This window comes from Halichoeres trimaculatus, unplaced genomic scaffold, assembly GCF_033239565.1.
Source record: "Halichoeres trimaculatus isolate MK-OKI-2021-1 unplaced genomic scaffold, fHalTri1.1 fHalTri1_scaffold_18, whole genome shotgun sequence".
Lineage (NCBI taxonomy): Eukaryota > Metazoa > Chordata > Actinopteri > Labriformes > Labridae > Halichoeres > Halichoeres trimaculatus.
In genome coordinates, this window is record NW_027437196.1 from 511,480 (window position 1) to 530,600 (window position 19,121).

The 19,121-nt window shown below is 47.2% G+C and overlaps 1 protein-coding gene across 2 annotated transcripts in view; it reads right to left on the bottom strand.

Moving 5' to 3' along the window:
- The window catches only part of gpr158a (G protein-coupled receptor 158a), a 61,754-nt gene that overhangs the window by 9,098 nt on the left and 33,535 nt on the right, over positions 1–19,121 (bottom strand). For both annotated transcript variants that reach the window (XM_074693167.1, XM_074693166.1), the window contains exons 4-8: positions 17,977–18,203; positions 16,128–16,196; positions 5,744–5,853; positions 4,815–5,053; positions 3,037–3,175 (exon numbers count right to left, since the gene is read on the bottom strand). In XM_074693167.1, coding sequence (XP_074549268.1) covers positions 3,037–3,175; positions 4,815–5,053; positions 5,744–5,853; positions 16,128–16,196; positions 17,977–18,203 — 784 coding nt within the window. The remainder of the gene's footprint in view (positions 1–3,036; positions 3,176–4,814; positions 5,054–5,743; positions 5,854–16,127; positions 16,197–17,976; positions 18,204–19,121) is intronic.

Genomic DNA, 19,121 nt, shown 5'->3' on the forward strand with positions numbered 1-19,121 from the left:
CCTCTAACGAGCAGCGTGTGCAGCGCGGTCTCCGGTGGTCAGGATAACTATCCACCAGGCAACTTTAGCCTCATTAGAGGGCGTGTTAGGATGTTTCCTGCAGAGCGAAGCTTCACAACACGCCGAGGAGGCCGAGGAGGCCGAGGAGGCCGAGGAGGCCGAGGAGGCCGAGGAGGCCGAGGAGGCCGAGGAGGCCGAGGAGGCCGAGGAGGCCGAGGAGGCCGAGTCATCACTAACTCCCAGAATCAGAAACTCACTGGCTATTGTCTGCCTTCACCGTGATTTATGCCTCCTGGAGCAACTGGCAACTTCCTGTGAGTGCAACACGAGCAGCGTCTGGCAACAAATGTCAGCCGTGACTTTCTGCACCACGAAGAAGATTGTTCACAGTGAAACTTGACGAGTGAGAGTGTTGAAATAAAAAAAAAAACTCAGGATTTTTCATCCATCACATTCGCAGACTAGCATCCTCTGATGTTTATCTGGTGGGTCTCAGCTTCACTGTTTATAACATGTATCATAGTCCACATAACTTCTGATTGTTAAATTGTGGGTCTCAGCTTCACTGTACTTGACGTGTATTTCAGTGCACATTTCCTCTGATTGTTAAACGGTGGGTCTCAGCTTCACTGTAAATAATGGGTAGCACGGTGAACATACCCTCTAATTGTTATGGTGCGGCCACACCAAACGCGAACACGCGAATTTACTCGCGCGAATGGCCTGTCACGCGCCGCGTGAACGCCCGAGTCTCGCCGCTGGACTTTTTTGACAAGCTGAGGCGCGAACACGCGAATGCGCGGTACTGCGCATGCGGAGTAGAGAGCTCATTCATTTAAAGACCAAAAGTCCAAAAGAGCATCTGAAAAACAATGAGCTGTGGTTTCCAAAGCATGACAGGAGAGTGTGTGAAAGCTTTGGAGATCACAATCAATGCCTGCTGCCTCTCCCTGGTAATCCACCAGCCCTGCTTGGCTGTTCCCTGCGATCTCATCCCCGATCCCCCGAACCTCCGACCCCCCGAAGCCTACCCCCGACTACCCGAACCCCCGACCCATGTTCCCGGAGGTCTCCCTGGGGATAATGAAGGGATGGAGGAAAGAGAGGAGCACAGAGAACTTCCATCTTTTCCCTGGCTCTGCCCCTGCCCCGCTCCTCCCTCCTCTCTATCAGGCTCAAAACTCCACTGAGGAAAACACAGTCGGACTCAGTGATAGCCCGTACAGGCAGATCCAGCTGGGAACGAATGTTTTCAGAACTTACATTCAAAACCTGTCTCCTCAGAGACTTCCAACCAAGCCTGCTCCTGTTCTTCTGGTCTCTGTAGAGTACACACGTCGTATTGTATAACTCTGGATGATGACACACCGCACAGATTGTTTTCTCCTCCATCCTCCGGCGGAGTTGGAGCCGGAGCAGGCGGCAGTTGCCCCCCAACGTTGTCAAAACAATGACGTCGTGGGGGAATATTTTGAACTCGAGCGAATTCGCGTCTACCGCCCAAACGCGTGAACGCTCCAAACTCGCCGCGCCAAACGCGCGAATCGCGCCGCCCGAGGCGAATCGGCGGCTAAACGCGTCTTTGCATAGACTTTGTATGTAATCGCGCCGCAAATTCGCGTTTGGTGTGGCCGCACCATTAAACTGTCAGTCTCAGCTTCACTGTAAAAAACATGAATCATAGTGCACATACTCTCTGATGTTAAACAGTGGGTCTCAGCTTCACTGTATATAACGTGTAGCACAGTGCACATACCCTCTGATTGTTAAACTGTCAGTCTCAGCTTCATTGTAAATAATGTGTAGCACAGTGCACATACCCTCTGATTGTTAAACTGTCAGTCTCAGCTTCATTGTAAATAATGTGTAGCACAGTGCACATACCCTCTGATTGTTCAACTGTGAGTCTCAGCTTCACTGTAACTCATAAGTCGCATGGGGCACACTCCCTGGGTAATAACCTGTTGGTCATTTTGTGGTGAGTTTCAGCTTCGTTGTAAATAATATGTTATACAGAGCATCCATAAAGTAGATACTGCTTATCTCTTTCTGCTGAGTGTCAGTTTCACTGTGAATAATAGGTTTACAAAGTGCACGCTACCTGGAGTAGAAGCTTTTATTGTAATTCGAGAGGTTTTTTCAGACATTTTGGTGTTCCTGTCACCATTTTTTAATTGCCATAGTTTGGTTTTGCTTTATTGTAAGTGTAAAAAGAGCAACTTGTGTCACAGCATTAAGAGAAACATAATCCAGTCAGTGAAATCCTTTTTCAAAAAGAATCGTGACTTTACTGTGAAGGTTTTCCTCCTGCTTTTGCTCTCCGTAGAACTCCTCCCACACTTGAGACGGATTATAAATAAAACAGAATGAAATGTGAAGACAGATCCAAAGACCCAGACCTGTTCAGTCAGAGGTGTAGCTCTGGTTGTCTTGGTGAGAGGCCGTCAGGTTAAACAGCAGGACACACATGGTTTTTTAATGGACACTGATTTAAAGCAGGAATAAAATCTCACTAACAGCTGATAATTCAGTTATTTATGCCGTCCTGGAAAACATAAATCACTCTGACGTGCTTCATTATTAAATAATGTGATGGAGGCGAGCTCTCAATTAGAGGGGACTCCAGCTAGGACGGTCTGCGGCGGTGTCAGCCGAAACGTCTCATTTATGAACTGCACGCCGCAGACATCTGAGGGAGGACTGGAGGGAGAGCCAGCGCCTCCCCACAATAAAAAAACAAGTCCCGACGGAGCACAGACTCACATGGTCGTCCATATCTGATGGAAACGAGACACTCGACTGGAGGACATAAACGTCAAAACGACAGCAGAGATCAAATCAGGGGCTCTGATATTAAATATGGAGCTGCAAATGTGGAGCATGCTGGGAAATACGGGTGACGGTATCTGTGTGTGGAGGAGAAATGTTGTAATGCTCAGTAATAATCTCTGGATGGATGGATGTTTATCACAGATTCACATGGAAACACCAACGAGCTTTGGGGGGCGGGGCGTTAAGGGGTGGATCCAGTGTTACCTGATGACGTAGAAAATGGCCGACAGGACCAGCTCGTTGTGAACAGCGATGGCCATGTAGCGAGGCTCGTGGAACGCCGACGGCACCGTCCTCACAGCGTAGCACAGGTACACGGCCCAGAGCAGGAACAGGAACTCAGCTGTGAGGAGGAGGAGGAGGAGGAGAGGAGGAGAGGAGGAGAGGAGGAGAGGAGGAGAAGTCAGGTATGGAGAAAGGGACAAACAGAGGCTCTCAGACTGAACTGCAGCAGCTGTGGCTGCTCTCTCTGGACCAGGAACCAATCCCCGTGCACCTCCATGACAACGCGGCTAATGTTTACAAGGAAACCAGCTGCTCTGCTGCTCGGCAACAACAGGAGTCAGCGAGTCATCCTCTGAGCGCCCATCAGCTGATCCACCTTCATCCTCTGATACAGCAGACCTTAGTCTTAATGAGGAGGGTTGCTGGTTTGATTCCCGGGTCAAACCAGAGTCTGTCTTTGGCTCCTCTCAGAGTTTAGGATGTTGGAGAAAAAAGGAGTTCATAAACTTAATGTTCACAGAGTTAAAACGCTGATGGGTCAGAAACGTACGGAGGAATCATTCAATTTGATGTGCTGGTGTGTGTGTGTGTGTGTGTGTGTGTGTGTGTGTGTGTGTGTGTGTGTGTGTGTGTGTGTGTGTGTGTGTGTGTGTGTAATTGATGACCTGCATGTGGCCCTCTCCTCCCTGTCAGCCCGTTTTACCTCCTAATAAACACAGAGGGTCTGTTTTCTGTATACAGTAGCTCAGCACGCCCGCTCAGCAGGGGGTCCATCTGTTTTCCCAGAAGTCCAAAAAGAGTGCGCAGAGCCTGAGTCAGCAGACGTTAAAACCAGCATGCAGCTCCGCTCCGCTCCAGTCCAGCCCCTGCTGAGCCTCTTTGATTCCTCATCTGTTTTTACCTGCAGCTGCCCCCCCCACACAAACACACACACACACACACACACACACACACACACACACACACACACCCACACACTCCCCGTCCTCTGGGAAAACCAGGTCCAGGAGAGGACACCACGAGTCAAAGAACCCTTAAATAACCCAGGTTATTCTAGGGTCTGGACTATTTTACACTTTATTTTGCGAATTTTTGAAAATCTACCATTTTTGTGAAATTTTTGACTTAGATTTTTAAAAAATATATATCTATTTTCGTTTTTTTTTTTTTTTTTTGAAATTTTTTTTATTTCAAAAATCTCTACAGTTTTTGCATATCTTAACCTCTCAATTTTATGAGATTTTTGCCATTTTTTTGAAATATCTAATATTTTATTACATTTCATTTTTTTTGTGAAATTTTTGACTTATTTTTAAAATTTTGATTTTTGAAACCTTTGATAATTTATTAAATCATATTTTTTTGATATTTCATTATTTTTTGGAAATTTTAGCAAACATGAAATGCTTACAATTTCATGAAATTCTTACAAATTTTAGAAATTTCAATAAAAAAGGGTTAGAATTTAAGTTAAAATTTTTGAAAAATTTAAATAATTTTGACCATTTGGAATTTTATTAGAAATATAAAAACAAAGACATTAAATGAACATTTTTATGTAATAATAACTGATCTTACTTTAGATAATGATTAAGTAGATTTTAACCATGTAAAGAATTTTATAATTTATTTTTTATTTGTCTTCTTTGTGAAGATAAAGTAGATTTTGTGGCTGCTGAAAGACTTTAATCTTATGCTGAGCTTCTTTTGAAAGCAGATTGCAGACTCTGGTCTAGACCGATCCAGGCCCCCCTTACCGACAGCCATCATGTAGTCCCAGCGATCCAGCAGACACATGCTGAACTGCAGCCCGTCAGGCGTGTAGCTGACGTCTATGAAAGCCGACTTCCTGTCCGGGTTCTGACAGGCGGCGGACGTCCAGGCCACCAGGAACCAGCAGACGATGAGCAGGATGATGCCCAGCAGACGCAGCACTCTCCAGCTGGTCATGTAGGGGATCCTCTGGGCCGTACGGGACAGGAAAACCTTCAGGACCCTGAGGGGGCAGAAAAAAGACCTCATACACAAACCACCAGAGTTTATCAAAGTGAAGAGAGCATCAGTCAGAGGAAAACATCTCAGAGAAACTTCACCCTCAACTCTACAGTCTCAGCCTCACAATCTGATCACACGCCTCCTGAAGCTCCTCTCCGTGTCCGTTGAGACGTAGCGTTAAATCAATCCATGAACACACAGTTTAAAGCCTGACATGAAGACACACACACCCCGTGTGTGTAACACACACTCAGCCCGCCCTCTGCTATTCTTAGGCTCTGCCCTTCACACACATCCATGAAGTGTCCACTAATGAGCCATCAAAAATTGATCTGTGCGATACGTTAACGTGCACCTCAGAGGTTTACTGGGCTCAGACACATCCTCTTCATCATCATCATCCTCATCATCAGCATCTTCTTCAGTCTGACAGATTCCCCGTCAGATGAACGTTTGTAAAACTTTAAATACGTCTGATGTGATTTCCTTCCTCCCCTCGCTCAGTCTGAGGTTCCTCTCTGAGGTCGCTGGGCCTGGGGCACCCTGCGTTTCCATCACTACTCTCCTCCTCTTTCAGCAAGGCCCTGAGTCCACCCTGACCCACGGGGACCAGTCTGTGGATCTCCCACTGCCTCACTTCATGGATCGTACTCCTTCAGCTGGTGTAATCAGGTGCTGAGGTGAGACTTACCTGTACAGCTTCAGCGTCACAGTCCCGTAGACGGTGGCGAAGCCGAGCAGTCGGACCCATCGCAGCAGGATGCAGCGGAAAACACTGGGCTGGAAGTAAAGGATCCCCACCTGGAAGAGGAGAGAGCACCTTTAAACATGGCAGGACGTGGCCCCGCGTCAGGAACATGAACATGCTAACGTTAGCAGCTCCTCTGGATCAACAGCTCAGCCATGCTTCAGTGGAGCAGGTTTGTGAAACATGGTTTACTTCCTGTAACGTTCAGAGACGTGGATGTGCCCTAAATGTTTGTGCTCAGCTCAAAGACGTGAAACAGGACAGACTGTAAACGCAGACTCATTGTTGGAGCTTCCTGGTCTCTGCAGTAAAAACTAATCCATCTGAGACCGCTAACACCGCGCAAAGCTCGCCTCTGAGAGGAGGAGCGGGGCCTCCTCTCAGCTCCTCCACAAACGCTCTGGAAACAAAAAACGCTGATGTTTTCCAAAGACGGCTCCAAAACAAACCCACGCAGAGAGGAAGAAACAAACATCTGAGGAAGCGTAATTATCTGCCCGCTGCAGATGTGCAGCGATTTCCCCTGTGGGATTGTTAATGCTAATCCGATTAGCTCAGGCATTACTGCGTTCCCCACGGCTGCGGGGAAGACGCAGGCGTGGGGATATTTTTGCTCGCTGGGTTTGAAGTCAGTCAGGGGACACCAGGACCCCACAGGGGACAGGGTGGCCCACATCCTCATCCTCCGCTCTCACAGACTCAGACGCCGCCTGGACGGCTCAGCTTCAGAGGGGAAGTGATGAAAAGTGAGAGGATGAGAGATGTTCAGTCTGACTCCAGGGTGTCTGACCCTGCTCCAGGTTTAAGGAGCGTCTCAAACAGACGCTGAGGGAACCTGATGACTCAACAGGACCCAACATGAAACCAATCAGAATCCCTGCGTCCTCCAATGATCCATCACTTTGTTTCAGTCCGTCTCAGGCCGTGTCCTCAAACAGCGCCGTGACCTCAGAGCAGGACTTCATTACATCAGCGCGTTTCTGGGAAGCGAGCAGACCTGACCCTCTGACAGGTTTCTGCTAACGCCGGCGTGCACAGACCAAGATCACATTCCCTCCTCCCCTCCTCTTCTTCTGGAACCTTCCATTAATAATCAATGCTAAGTGCTGGGAAGCTGAGGTCCAGAGCGGAGGGAGCAGAGGAGGAGAGGATCAGGGGGCAGTCAGAGATCGGATAGACATCGAAATCCAGGAGACCATTATCAACACACACTCCTCAACTCCTCCTCAGCTCCTCCTCAGCTCCTCAGCTCCTCATCCTCTCCTCCTGGAAGCGCTGAATAATCATTGCAAACATCTCATCCTTTAACCCAAACTGAGATTTCACGTCCAGCTCGGCATCACTCGGAGGCGACAAAGCAGGCGGCTAACGGTTAGCTTCCTGATACTGTCCGTATGTGTTTAAGCTCTGGGCATGCTAACAGGCTAACTGAAGCTTTGGACCAGGACTCATCTTTAGTTTTAGTTCCTGAAGGATGTGAGGATGTGTGTGAGTGAGGAGGGAACACAGTGGATACGTGACCCTGAGGGGGCACAGACTGTCTGTGCTCCACATGGCACAGACCACGTACGTGATGATTTTCACAGTGTTGGCCAGTTTTAAAATGTAGATGAGGAGATAAACTGTTTTCTGTTTTAGGTAACTTAAAAAACCCTAAACTGGGGCAGTAGTTAAATCAGGAGTCTGCAGCCTTTACCTTCAAAAGAGCCGTTTTTCCTCTGCTCACCTGGATTAAAGTCATTCAGGAGCCACAAAATCTACTTTATCTTCACATTAAGACAAAAAAGTGTATAATCAGGTAAATAATTATCTAAAAGAGATGTTTTTGTGTTTAAAAATTTGTACATGTGGTTTCTTAGTTTTTTATTTTTATTAATATATTTATTCAATTTTTAAAAATTTATTTTTAAATAAAAATTGGAAAAAAGATAAAAAATTTGCAAAATGAAAAATGAATTTAAAAAATGTGCAACATTTCAAAGAAAATGATGAAATGCCATAAATTTGCAAAAAAAAACCTAAATAATGCAATTTCAAAATTTTGCTTAATTTCCAAAAATTGTAAAAACTTTCTAAAAATGCAAAAAATTGATTTATATAAAAAAAATTCAAAAATTTGCAAAATCTTTAAAAAAATGTGGAATTCTTTTTCTTAATTTGAAAAAATGTCAAAAAGTTGAAATAAAAAAAATCCAATAAAAATAATTTTAAAAAAACATAAAAAAAGAAAATTAAAGCTTTGTTTCAAGAGGTGATGCATTTTTAGTCCAAATTTTTTATTATGATTTTACTTAGTGTCTGTGTTGTTATCATTGAAATATTAAAAGCCCTTTATTTTAATAATATTTTTAAAGCTACAAGGAGCCACTGCAAAGGAGTCAAAGGGCCGCATGAGGCTCCAGAACCACAGGTTGAACACCCCTGAGTTAAATTAAAGCACAGACAGACAGTCTGTGCCATGAGGAGCACAGACAGGTGCCCCCTCAGTGTTCAGAAGGGTCTCGTATCCCCTGTGTTCCCTCCTCACTCACGGTTACTAAACACCATCACAACAAAAATGACTTCACTGTAAATAACGGTGAACGCCGGCAGCAGGGCTGGCAGGATTAACGGTTATTTCACAGTAAAGTTTTTACAGTGTAGATGAAGGGAACATGAGCAGCAGTTAATTAGAAAAAAGGACAAAGTTGACGGCTGCTGAGAGCAGAGGAGGGCGCTGTAAATAATCAGTTTGTCTAAATTCAAAGTGTTGGTTTGTCGACTGATTGGACTCCTCACACTCGTCCTCTGACTCACTCCATCAACACTCCGTCGTTTCATCTGCAGTTATCTTTGATTCCTGATCAGGTCTGAGTCTCAGCGCCCACCAGCTGGCTCCAGACCGTCCCTGATGGCTCCAGACTGTCCCTGATGGCTCCAGACCGTCCCTGATGGCTCCAGACCGTCCCTGATGGCTCCAGACCGTCCCTGATGGCTCCAGACCGTCCCTGATGGCTCCAGACTGTCCCTGATGGCTCCAGACTGTCCCTGATGGCTCCAGACTGTCCCTGATGGCTCCAGACCGTCCCTGATGGCTCCAGACCGTCCCTGATGGCTCCAGACTGTCCCTGATGGCTCCAGACCGTCCCTGATGGCGAGGCGCTGACGCAGGCCGGCCAGTTGTCGTGTCCACAGGGCCCAGTTCACCTCCTTTTTTGGGATCCTCCTGTCCGTTTATAAAAAGGCAGGGGGCGCTCCTGTCCTCCTGTCCTCAGACCCGTGCCGTCAGCAGCGCAGAGAAGCAGGCGTGTGTAATTAACTCGTAACATGTAGACAATAAAAATGCAAATGTGTGTGTGCAGGGAGGGTCGATGCTGCAGGGATTGATCCCTTCAGCGTGAAGGTCAGGGTCCCACCGCGTATCGATCACAGAGCACGTCAGACCTCTGGATTAACGCTGTGAAATGAGTTTCAGAGAGGAGTGAAGAAACCAGACTGAGGTCTGATCCCTGAGAGATCTGCTTCCTCTGCTTCCTCTGCCTCTGCTGCTCACCTGGGCAGGTCGAAGGTTTACAGCAAAGAGGTGAAATCCAGGTAAATAAAGGCTCCAAGGAGAGTTCAGGGTGGTTTAGCTTAGCCTCGTGTCAGGCTTAGCATGTAGCTTGGTTTAGCCCAAAGATTTGTAGAGTTGTGGTTTAGCTAAGCATGTTGCTCAGTGTAGCCAATAGATTCTTTATAGTTGTGGCGAAACTTAGCATGTAGCTTGATTAAGCCCACAGATTCGTAAAGTTGTGGTATAGCTTAGCATGTAGCCTGATTAAGCCCATAGACTTGTAGAGTTATAGTTTAGCTTAGCATGTAGTTTGGTTAGCCCATAGATTTGTAGAGTTTTAGTCTCGTTTAGCACCAAGCTTGGTTAAGCCAATATATTTGTGAAGTTGTGGTTTAGCTTAGCATGTAGCTTGGTTAAGCCAATAGATTTGTGAAGTTGTGGTTTAGCTTAGCATGTAGCTTGGTCGAGCCCATTGACTTGTAGGGTTGGGGTTAGCTTAGCACTAAGCTTGGTTATGCCCACAGATTTGTGAAGTTGTGGTGAAGCTTAGCATGTAGCTTGGTTAAGCCAATAGATTTTTAAAGTTGTGGTTTAGCTTAGCATGTTGCTTGGTGTAGCCAATAGAGTCTTTAGAGTTGGGGTTTGCTTAGCACTAAACTTGGTTATGCCCATAAATTTGTGTAGTTGTGGTTTAAGTTAGCATGTAGCTTGGTTCAGCCCATAGATTTGTGTAGTTGTGGTTTAGCTTAGCACGTAGCTCAGTAAAGCCAATAGATTTGTGAAGTTGTTGTTTAGCTTAGCACCAAGCTTGTTTAAGCCAATAGGTTTGGAGTTGCGGTTCAGCTTAGCATTTAGCTTGGTTGTGCCCATAGATTTGTAAAATGTATGTTTTATTTAGCATGTAGCATGGTGTAGTGCATAGATTTGTAGAGATCTGTTTTAGCTTAGCATTTAGCTTGGTTCAGCCCTCTGACTTGTAGAGTTGTGGTTAGCTTAGCAAGTAGCTTTGTAAAGCCCATAGATTTATAGAGTTGTGTTGCATCTTAGCATCTAGCCCAGTGTTCCCCATAGATTTGTAGAGCTGTGTTTTAGCTTAGCATGTAGCTTGGTTTAGCCCATAGACTTGTAAAGTTGTGGTTTAGCTTAGCATGAAGCTTGGTTTAGCCCATAGATTTGTAGAGTTGTAATTTAGCTTAGCATGTAGCTTGATTAAGCCTTAAGATTTGTGGAGTTGTGGTTTAGCTTAGCATGTAGCTTGATTGTGCCCATAGTTTCGTAAAGTTGTGGTTTAGCTTAGCCTGTAGCCTGTTTGGGCCATATATTTGTGGAGTTGTCGTTAAGCTTAGCATAGAGCTTGGTTTAGCTCATAGATTTGTAGAGTTGTGGTTTAGATTAGCATGTGGCTGATAGCAGACTCAGAACGGCTGGATGTGTCTGCTCTAAGTGACTTCCCAGAAGTTTGAGTCTCAGTCTGAGTTGAGTTATGGTCAGGGCCGACAGCTCTGACGGCTCAGCGCTCAGAGCTCACGCTAAAGGAGCACTTAGCTAAATGAAGCTTCATGTATTCACCATCTGTGGAGCGCGCCGTGCAAACACGTCACGTTCAGGTTTCAGCAGCAGAGCCAGTTCCAGTCAGGAGGACAGACGGCTCTGAGTTTCATGCTTTTGTTACGGGGTTTGTCTGCAGAGCGCTGGCAGCTAAAAGGAGAAAAATGACTTTCAGAGCATCCGTCTGAGCGGCGCTGCAGGAATCATCCTGTCACAACAATCCTCTCAGGGTACGGCTCGTGTTGTGACACCACTAAATGAAAGGAGTCCGCGGCTCTTTCTGGTTATCATCTCCGTGTCTCGCCCTCTTTTTCCGTCTCAAACACCTTCAGATGGAGTGATGAGGAGGAGGAGGAGGAGGAGGAGGAGGAGGAGGAGGAGGATCCATTTTTGAATAAAAGCCGACACTCGGAGCCACGCGGGACGGGCAGCCTTCTGCAGGGAGGTAATGTCTCTGCTCCTCCTGCTGCTCCCTGAGGTGGGCGGAGTGTAAATTACATCTGTACGGCCTCAAAAAGCCCAGACTGGAGCTGGCTGCTGCTCACCACCCACAATTCCCTCCACTCCTCATCGCCAGTGAGACCCTCGCCACGTGCTGGGGCGCAGAGGGAGGAGCCAGCGAGGACGGTCCACCTGCACGCTCTAGGAGCCTCCTGGGCTCTGTGAGGAGCGTGAAGAGGAGCTGGAGCACAAACACGGGGCCTCCTGATCCACTTCAGGCAGATTGGAAGTGTCAGAGCAGCGGGGACGGCGGGCAGGGCGGCGCTCAGAGGAGCTGGAGCTGGCAGAGCGAGTTTCACGGCCTGTCAGGTCGGGTGCGTTGTCCCCTCGCTCCTACTGTTTCTCATTAGCCCCCTGATGTGCTGAGAGGACTTCCTGCTGCCTGCCGAGCACGCCAAGGCCCTGAGCCGGGCTGAGGTGGCACCTTGGCCCAGCGTGGCACCGTGACGATGCAGGGATCGGACAGGTGGAGAGACAAGATGGACGGGGAATTATACCCAGAGGCCGAGGCTTCAAAGTTTCTCTACAACAGGAGCCGAGCGCCGCTCTGCTCCACTCTGAGACAAAGTTTGACTCTGCACAGAGTGGGATGAGTCCGAGAGTTTCTGCAGAACGCTCAGAGCTTTGGGTCTGTGACCTGGGCAGGACACGCTGCAGATGATTAGTGTACTTAACATCAGCAGGAACACACACACACTCACACACACACACTCACACACTCACACAGACTGAAACAGGAGCTCATTATGTATTCGTTTTCATCAAAGGTGAGTCAAAGCCTAATTAACGAGTCATCTGCATCACAGGAACAACACCGCCGTGAATGTTGAGCACAGAAGGCGTCAGGACGGTAAAAATAGAAGCTGCCGGCAGATTATCACCTTAACAGGAATTAGCATGTATGAATGCAGGAGCAGCCGAGCAGGAGGAGACGCCGCTCACAGGGGAGAACATGCAGGGCCAGGACCAGGACCAGGACCAGGACCAGGACCAGGAGTCTCTGGGGCGGCGTCCACGGCTGCACACAGACGAGAGGAAAGACCCACACGGGGGGTCCAGACACTTCTTTGACCTTTAATCAGGGACAGTTTTGACCTTCCAGGTAAATTTTTCTGTTTGATTTTCAGCCATAGCTGTGCTTCTTACGCCACATGGAGTGATACGCTTTTTTTCATGAAAAATCTAAAAATTCAAACTTTTTCTAAGGTCAAATTTATGACCCTATGAAGACATTAGAGAAGCCCATATTAAGCCCAGATTATAAAAGCACAGAATAAACCTGATTTCTCTGATTTTTACTGTTTACTATGGGATAGCAAAATTTTCCAGTTGTACATTTAAACACACTCACATTTCTTAACGGGACAAACAGAAATACTGCAGCAGAGTTGTTCTGAAAGTTTCCCTGAAATCATGAAGTATCTGGTGCTTTTGGTTAGGACAGAAGTTGAATTAGGGACCAGAGGAAAAGAGGTAAAAAATATTAATCTGTTTTTTGTTTTTATGTCAGTTTTTGTAAAAGGAAATTTTAGTCTTTAAAGGGTCGTACATAAAGAATCTGAAACTACAAAACAAAACCATCAAAATCATTTATTATCTTATTTTGTTTATTTCTAAGACTGTTTTAAATAAAATAAAAATAAAAATAAAAAATAAAAAAAAGAAATATCCAGTCCACTGTTAATACTATGGAAAAAAAAGACTTTTCTTATTTTGTTTGTTTCATTTTGTTTTCAGAGATTTTTGGGGGCTTTCAGGCCAGCAGCCTTTTTCTATTTTCTTTTCTTTTTCTTTTTATTAATATTTTATTTAGTTATTTATTTATTTATTTATTTTGTATTTGTCAAAATCAAAACAGTGTCAGTTTGGGCATTTAAAGAATTAAAATAATACAATAATAAAATAATGAAATATTTGGTATTCTTGATTTCAACTGAAGTTGATTGAAAGATTTTAGCAATAAATAAATTAAAAAATATATATATATGTGTGTGCATTTTATGGGAAAATATGACTCCTGATGCAGTCTGTAGACATTATTAAAATAATTTAACACATGATTTCACTTTTTCACATGGGCTGGTGCTAAAAAAGCAAACTCAAAATCACAAAAATCATAAATATTAAGGAATTGCAAAAAATGATAATTGAACTGAATGGAGAGAATATCATATCATCCCAGCTCTGAAGTCGGCACATTGATTTGAGCATGAATGAGCATTTTAACCTGCTGCATGGACAGGTGATTTCTCTACCTGTCAGAAACTTTCTCCAGGTGAGTGTTTTTATCTGCTCTCCAGGCTCATTCTCCCAGAGTAACAGGAAAAGATCTACGTCCAAACTTTGACTAAGAGCTGATACAGCTCAGCAGATCTGAGTAAATCCAGACTTCTGTGCCGACAGGAGGAAACACTGCCCTCCTTCCTCAGAGCTGACTCTACCAGCTCCAGAGCGGCACAGTTTGGCGTGGATCTAAAGGAAAAACAACATACGGCGTCTGAGTAAGACATCATGAGCCTGCAGAAAAGACGGCATCCATCGGCAGGCTTTGATATCTGAGGCAGGCAGAGTCGCTGTGCACAGTAACCAGCCTTTCTACAGCTGTCAGCCAGAGGTCTGAGGGCTTCACTCAGACTGAGCTGAACCTACACTGTGCCTGGCTCCTGGCTCCTGGCTCCTGGCTCCTGGCTCCTGGGTCCTGGGTTCTGGGTTCTGGGTCCTGGGTCCTGGGTCCTGGGTCCTGGGTCCTGTGGTCTGAGCCTCCAGCTCCTCAGCCAGAGATGATCAGAGACAAACACAGGACTGAAAGCTCATCAGGGACCACTGTGACTCACAAACACCTGTCCCATCTCCTCCTCTTCCTCTCCTCCTCCTCCTCCTCCTCCTCCTCCTCCTCTTCCTCTCCTCCTCCTCCTCCTCCCACCAGCCACACACAAATAGCAGCTTTGGCTCTTCCTCTGCATCCCCTGCTCATCCTCATCCTCATCTAAACACAGAGAGGATGAAGATTCTGAGAGAGACGATCTCAGGAGAAAGAGGAGAGGAGACAGGAGACAGGAGATCAGTCCAGCTCCAGAGTCCAGCTCCAGAGTCCAGCTCCAGAGTCCAGCTCCAGAGTCCAGTGGTGTTTCTTTGTGCAGCCGGGTCTCAGTAAATTGATCACCCAGCTCTAAATCAGCTGGCTTTAATTACATTTACCCAGAATGCTTTGCTCAGCATTCAGCTCCACATAATTGCTACTAAATTGCAATTAAGGGACGCACTGAGCCGCTGTGAGGAAGACGTGACGGAGGATTCATGTAAATCAGGGATCTCAAACTCGAGCCATGGAGGGCCAAGAGGCTGAAGGTTTTCTTTCCAACCAGAAACTCCACCAGCTGGTTTCACTGATTAGTCCCTGCTCTCTGCTGGAAGGTGAGGTAATCAGTGAAATCAGCTGGTGGAGTTTCTGCTTTGAAAGAAAACCTGCAGCCTCTCAGCGCTCCATGGCACGAGTTTGAGATCCCCGATGTAAATTAATGCTGTGAGGGAGTCAGAGTCAGGTCATCTGCAGGAGGAATGAGAGGCTCTGCCTGTCTGTCTGTCTGTCTGTCTGCCTGTCTGTCTGCCTGTCTGTCTGCCTGTCTGCCTGTCTGTCTGTCTGTCTGTCTGTCTGTCTGTCTGTCTGTGTGTCTGTCTGCCTGTCTGTCTGTCTGCCTGTCTGTCTGTCTGTCTGTCTGTCTGTCTGTCTGTCTGCCTGTCTGTCTGTCTGCCTGTCTGTCTGTCTGTCTGTCTGTCTGCCTGTCTGTCTGTCTGCCTGCCTGTCTGTCTGTCTGTCTGTCTGTCTGTCTGTCTGTCTGTCTGTCTGTCTGTGTGCATGTGTGTCTATGTGTCTGCCTGCCTGTCTGTCTGTCTGTCTGTCTGTCTGTCTGTGTGCATGTGTGTCTATGTGTCTGCCTGTCTGTCTGTCTGTCTGTCTGTGGTGATGTCAGCACTTCTGTCTGTGGTGTTCTGGTGTCAGTGCTGCTGTCTGTGATGTCCTCAGCACTCCTGTCTGTGGTGGTGTCAGCACTCCTGTCTGTGGTGGTGTCAGCTCTGCTGTCTGTCTGTGGTGATGTCTGTCTGTGGTGGTGTCTGTCTGTGATGCTGTGGTGTCAGCACTCCTATCTGTGGTGGTGTCAGCACTCCTGTCTGTCAGTTCTGCTGTCTGTCTGTGGTGGTGTCAGTTCTGCTGTCCGTCCGTGATGCTGTCTGTCTGTGGTGGTGTCAGTGCACCTGTCTGTCTGTGGTGGCGCTGTCAGGCTGCTGGGCTCAGCGCCTCGCTCTGTGAACAGTTTTCAGGAGGTCACCATCAACCCGCGGCGTTCGTCACCACCTGTACTGATTTATGGCGGCAGACCTCGGCTGTGAAAAGCTGCTTATCACGGCTCCACGCAGCGGTCAGAAAAACAAATAAACAACACGACGCTGAGATTTATGGACTCAGGGAGAGCTGTCTGACAAGGCAAACACACCTGCTCCGAGCCGGGCTGCAGCTGATACCAAACTTTACTCAGACCCTGATCCTGTTGGTGACGGAGGAGAGACGCAGAGCTGAAGGTCAGTGAACGCCACGCTGCAGGCGGGAGGAGGAGGATCTGTTTCAGCTCAGAGGAGCACGGGATGATCAGCAAATACACCAAGACACGATCACAGGGAGGACGCTCACACACACACACACACACACACACACACACACACACACACACACAGGTGCTTCAGGCTCACCGGGAAGTAGAGAAGCAGAGCTCCACACAGGATGGCCTCCAGCAGGACGAGTCCCGACGCTCGGATGCTCTGCAGAAAAGGAGGAACAGCTTTAATCTGAGCTCCAGGAGCTTCAAACACAGGAACAGGAAGTTTCCTCATTCTGACAGCTGACGTCTGAAAGCTCAGGAGGTGGACTCAGGTGTGTTTTCTGCTTCTCCAACATCAGACCCTGAAAAGATCCTGACTGAGGTCTGAGCTGGGACGGGTGGAGGATTCTTTAGAGCGGCTCCCTGCAGCGGCGTGCACAGACCCAATTTTACAACCTACAGTTATGGAGTAAGAGAAATCGGATAATTTAATTTCTGAGAGAGGAGTCAGAAAGAGCTGGACTCAGCTGCTAACCTCAGTCTGATGAGATTAACCAGGATCACATGAACGTGGATTACATAATCCAGACGGACCCTGGAGGATCCAAACTTTATCTGTTTGATTAATGTGTGCGCTCCTCTCTTCACCTCTGCGCCATTAAAGGCTGAGTGTGTGTGTGTGTGTGTGTGTGTGTGTGTGTGTGTGTGTGTGTGTGTGTGTGTGTGTGTGTGTGTGTGTGTGTGTGTGTGTGAACAGAGCTGAATCTTCAGGCTAATCCTCCAGCTCCAGACAAAGACTTTAATTAAGACGATTAACGACAGCAGCAGAGACTCAGGGGATGTGAAAGTTTGGAGAGTTTTCACAGGTGGGGCAGGAACTCTGGACAGGTGCTGGTTCCTTCAGGTAACACCCCTCGATGAGCTAACACTAAGTTTACTTTAGGGGAGTCTGTGAGGAGGATCAGGTCAGAGTGGACTCAGCAAAAATCTTTGGCTGTAGTTGCTTTTGTTTGACGTCATTAATTTGAGTCTGTCCTGCTGGTGAACTGTGTTTGTAGCCTGGGTTTTAGCCTTTAGCTTGTGTTTTAGCCTTTAGCCTGTGTTTTAGCCTTTAGCTTGTGTTTTAGCCTTTAGCTTGTGTTTTAGCCTTTAGCCTGTGTTTTAGCCTTTAGTCTTTGGTTTAGCCTTTAGCCTGTTTCAGCCTCTAACCTGTGTTTTAGCCTTAAGCCCATGTTTTAGCCCTTTGCTAGTGTTTTAGACTTCAGTCTGTGTTCAAGCCTTTTGCTCACACTTAGGCCTTTGACTCATGTTTTAGCCTTCAGCTTGTTTTTTAGCTTTTAGCATGTGTTTTAGCCTTTGACTCACATCTTAGCCTTTGACTCCTGTTTCAGCCTTTAGCTTGTTTTTTAGCTTTTAGCATGTGTTTTAGCCTTTGACTCACATCTTAGCCTTTGACTCATGTTTTAGCCTTTAGCTCGTGTTTTAGCCTTCAGCACACGTTTTTAGCAAGTGCTTTAGCCTTTGCCTCACATTTTAGCCTGTAGCTTGGGTTCTAACCTTTAGATTGACTTTTAGCCCTAAGCTCATGTTTTAGTGTTTGGCAGGTGTCTAAGCCTTTAGCTTGCATTTGAGTTTTTAGCATTTGTTAAAGCCTTTGGCTCTAGCAAACCCTTATCTTATGTTTAAGCATTTGGCCTTAGCTTTTAGCTTGTGCTTTAGCATATTGCCTGTGTTTTTTCCTATAGCCTGTGTTTTACCCTTTAGCCTGTGTGTTAGCCTTTAGCCTGTGCTCTATCTCTCTCCTGTTTCTCTTTCTTCTGCTCTTCTGTCCTTTTTCTGTCTGACAGTTAAGCTCCAGTGTCCACCATCACTACAAAATTAATCACAGAAATCGTTTTGAAAGAGGAAATCTGCTTCGTTAGCAGACGCGTCGCTCTGACCCTCTGTAGTGGGGGGGTTAAACTGCTCAGCTCGTGTTGTGATGATGTTCTTGAACTCACCTTGTTCCTCCTGAAGTGGTAGACGACCACCATGCTGACAAAGACGATGAGCAGGCAGAGGCACTGGAAGGAGAGCACGGCCAGGCGCAGGGCGCCGTCCTCTCGGGCCACGCAGGGGGTGTCGTCCTTACAGTACGCACAGCCCTGCTGGCACGGCAGGCAGTCGCTGGACGAGCCCTCGTCTGCGTTTGGACCGCTGTCTGCGGCCTGGCCCGGCCTCCCCGTCCCTGTTCAGACACAGAGACAGGACTAATGAGGATGACTCAGACTGGTGTGATGGATCCAGAGGTTCATGCAGACTGTGTCCATCCTCTGACTCCGTCAGAGCAGAGGAAGGTGGAGCTCTTCATCATCGTTTCACCCTCAGGTTTCTGTGTTACTGGATTTTCCTCTGGATCAGCTGAGACCAGTATTAACAGATAAAGGAGATGAGCTTCCTGTCTGACAGACTGAGTCTCCCTGAGTGTGTGCTTATCCCTCCCTGACCCTACGAGGATTCATCGACATCGTGTCAACAGCAGGAGGAGGGATCCATATGTGCCAACATGAAGAGTCAACACTGCAGCTCCTGGTCCAGGCGCCGGCATATCATCCAGGGCTGATGGCTGCAGCAGAGCACACGCAGAGACACGTCTGCACCAGGGGTTTCACCCTGACAAGGACGGGGACAGAGGGGGGCCTGAAGACGCCATGTTAGCTGACACCAGGAGGACTTTATTCTTTTTCAAACTAAGAACCAGATCTGTTCACGGCTCCCACTGAGGAGGAGGAAAAACCAGGAGCAGGAACCTCCAGAGGAGCAGCTGAAGGAGACGAGAGCTAGAGGAGCTGGTTCAGAGGAAACTGAGACTTTAGCCACAGTGTCAACAGGCAGAGCTGAAATCTGCTGGGGATCCTTTGGCACGTGGGATCAGGGCGCCTCTGGTAACACTGGTAGAGGCTCTGACCAATCAGGATCAAGTATTTAACACAGCAAGGGACAAATTACCAGAGAGCTGACGATACTTTCTGCTCAAACCAACTCGATCTTAGAGTCAGCTGATCACATCCAACCTTCAATCAGAAAAACCAGAGAGCCCATCTCCTCCTTCATGCTGCGTCTGATTTTATCAGGGTTATATCGACCCGGAGTCTGCAGCCTTTAC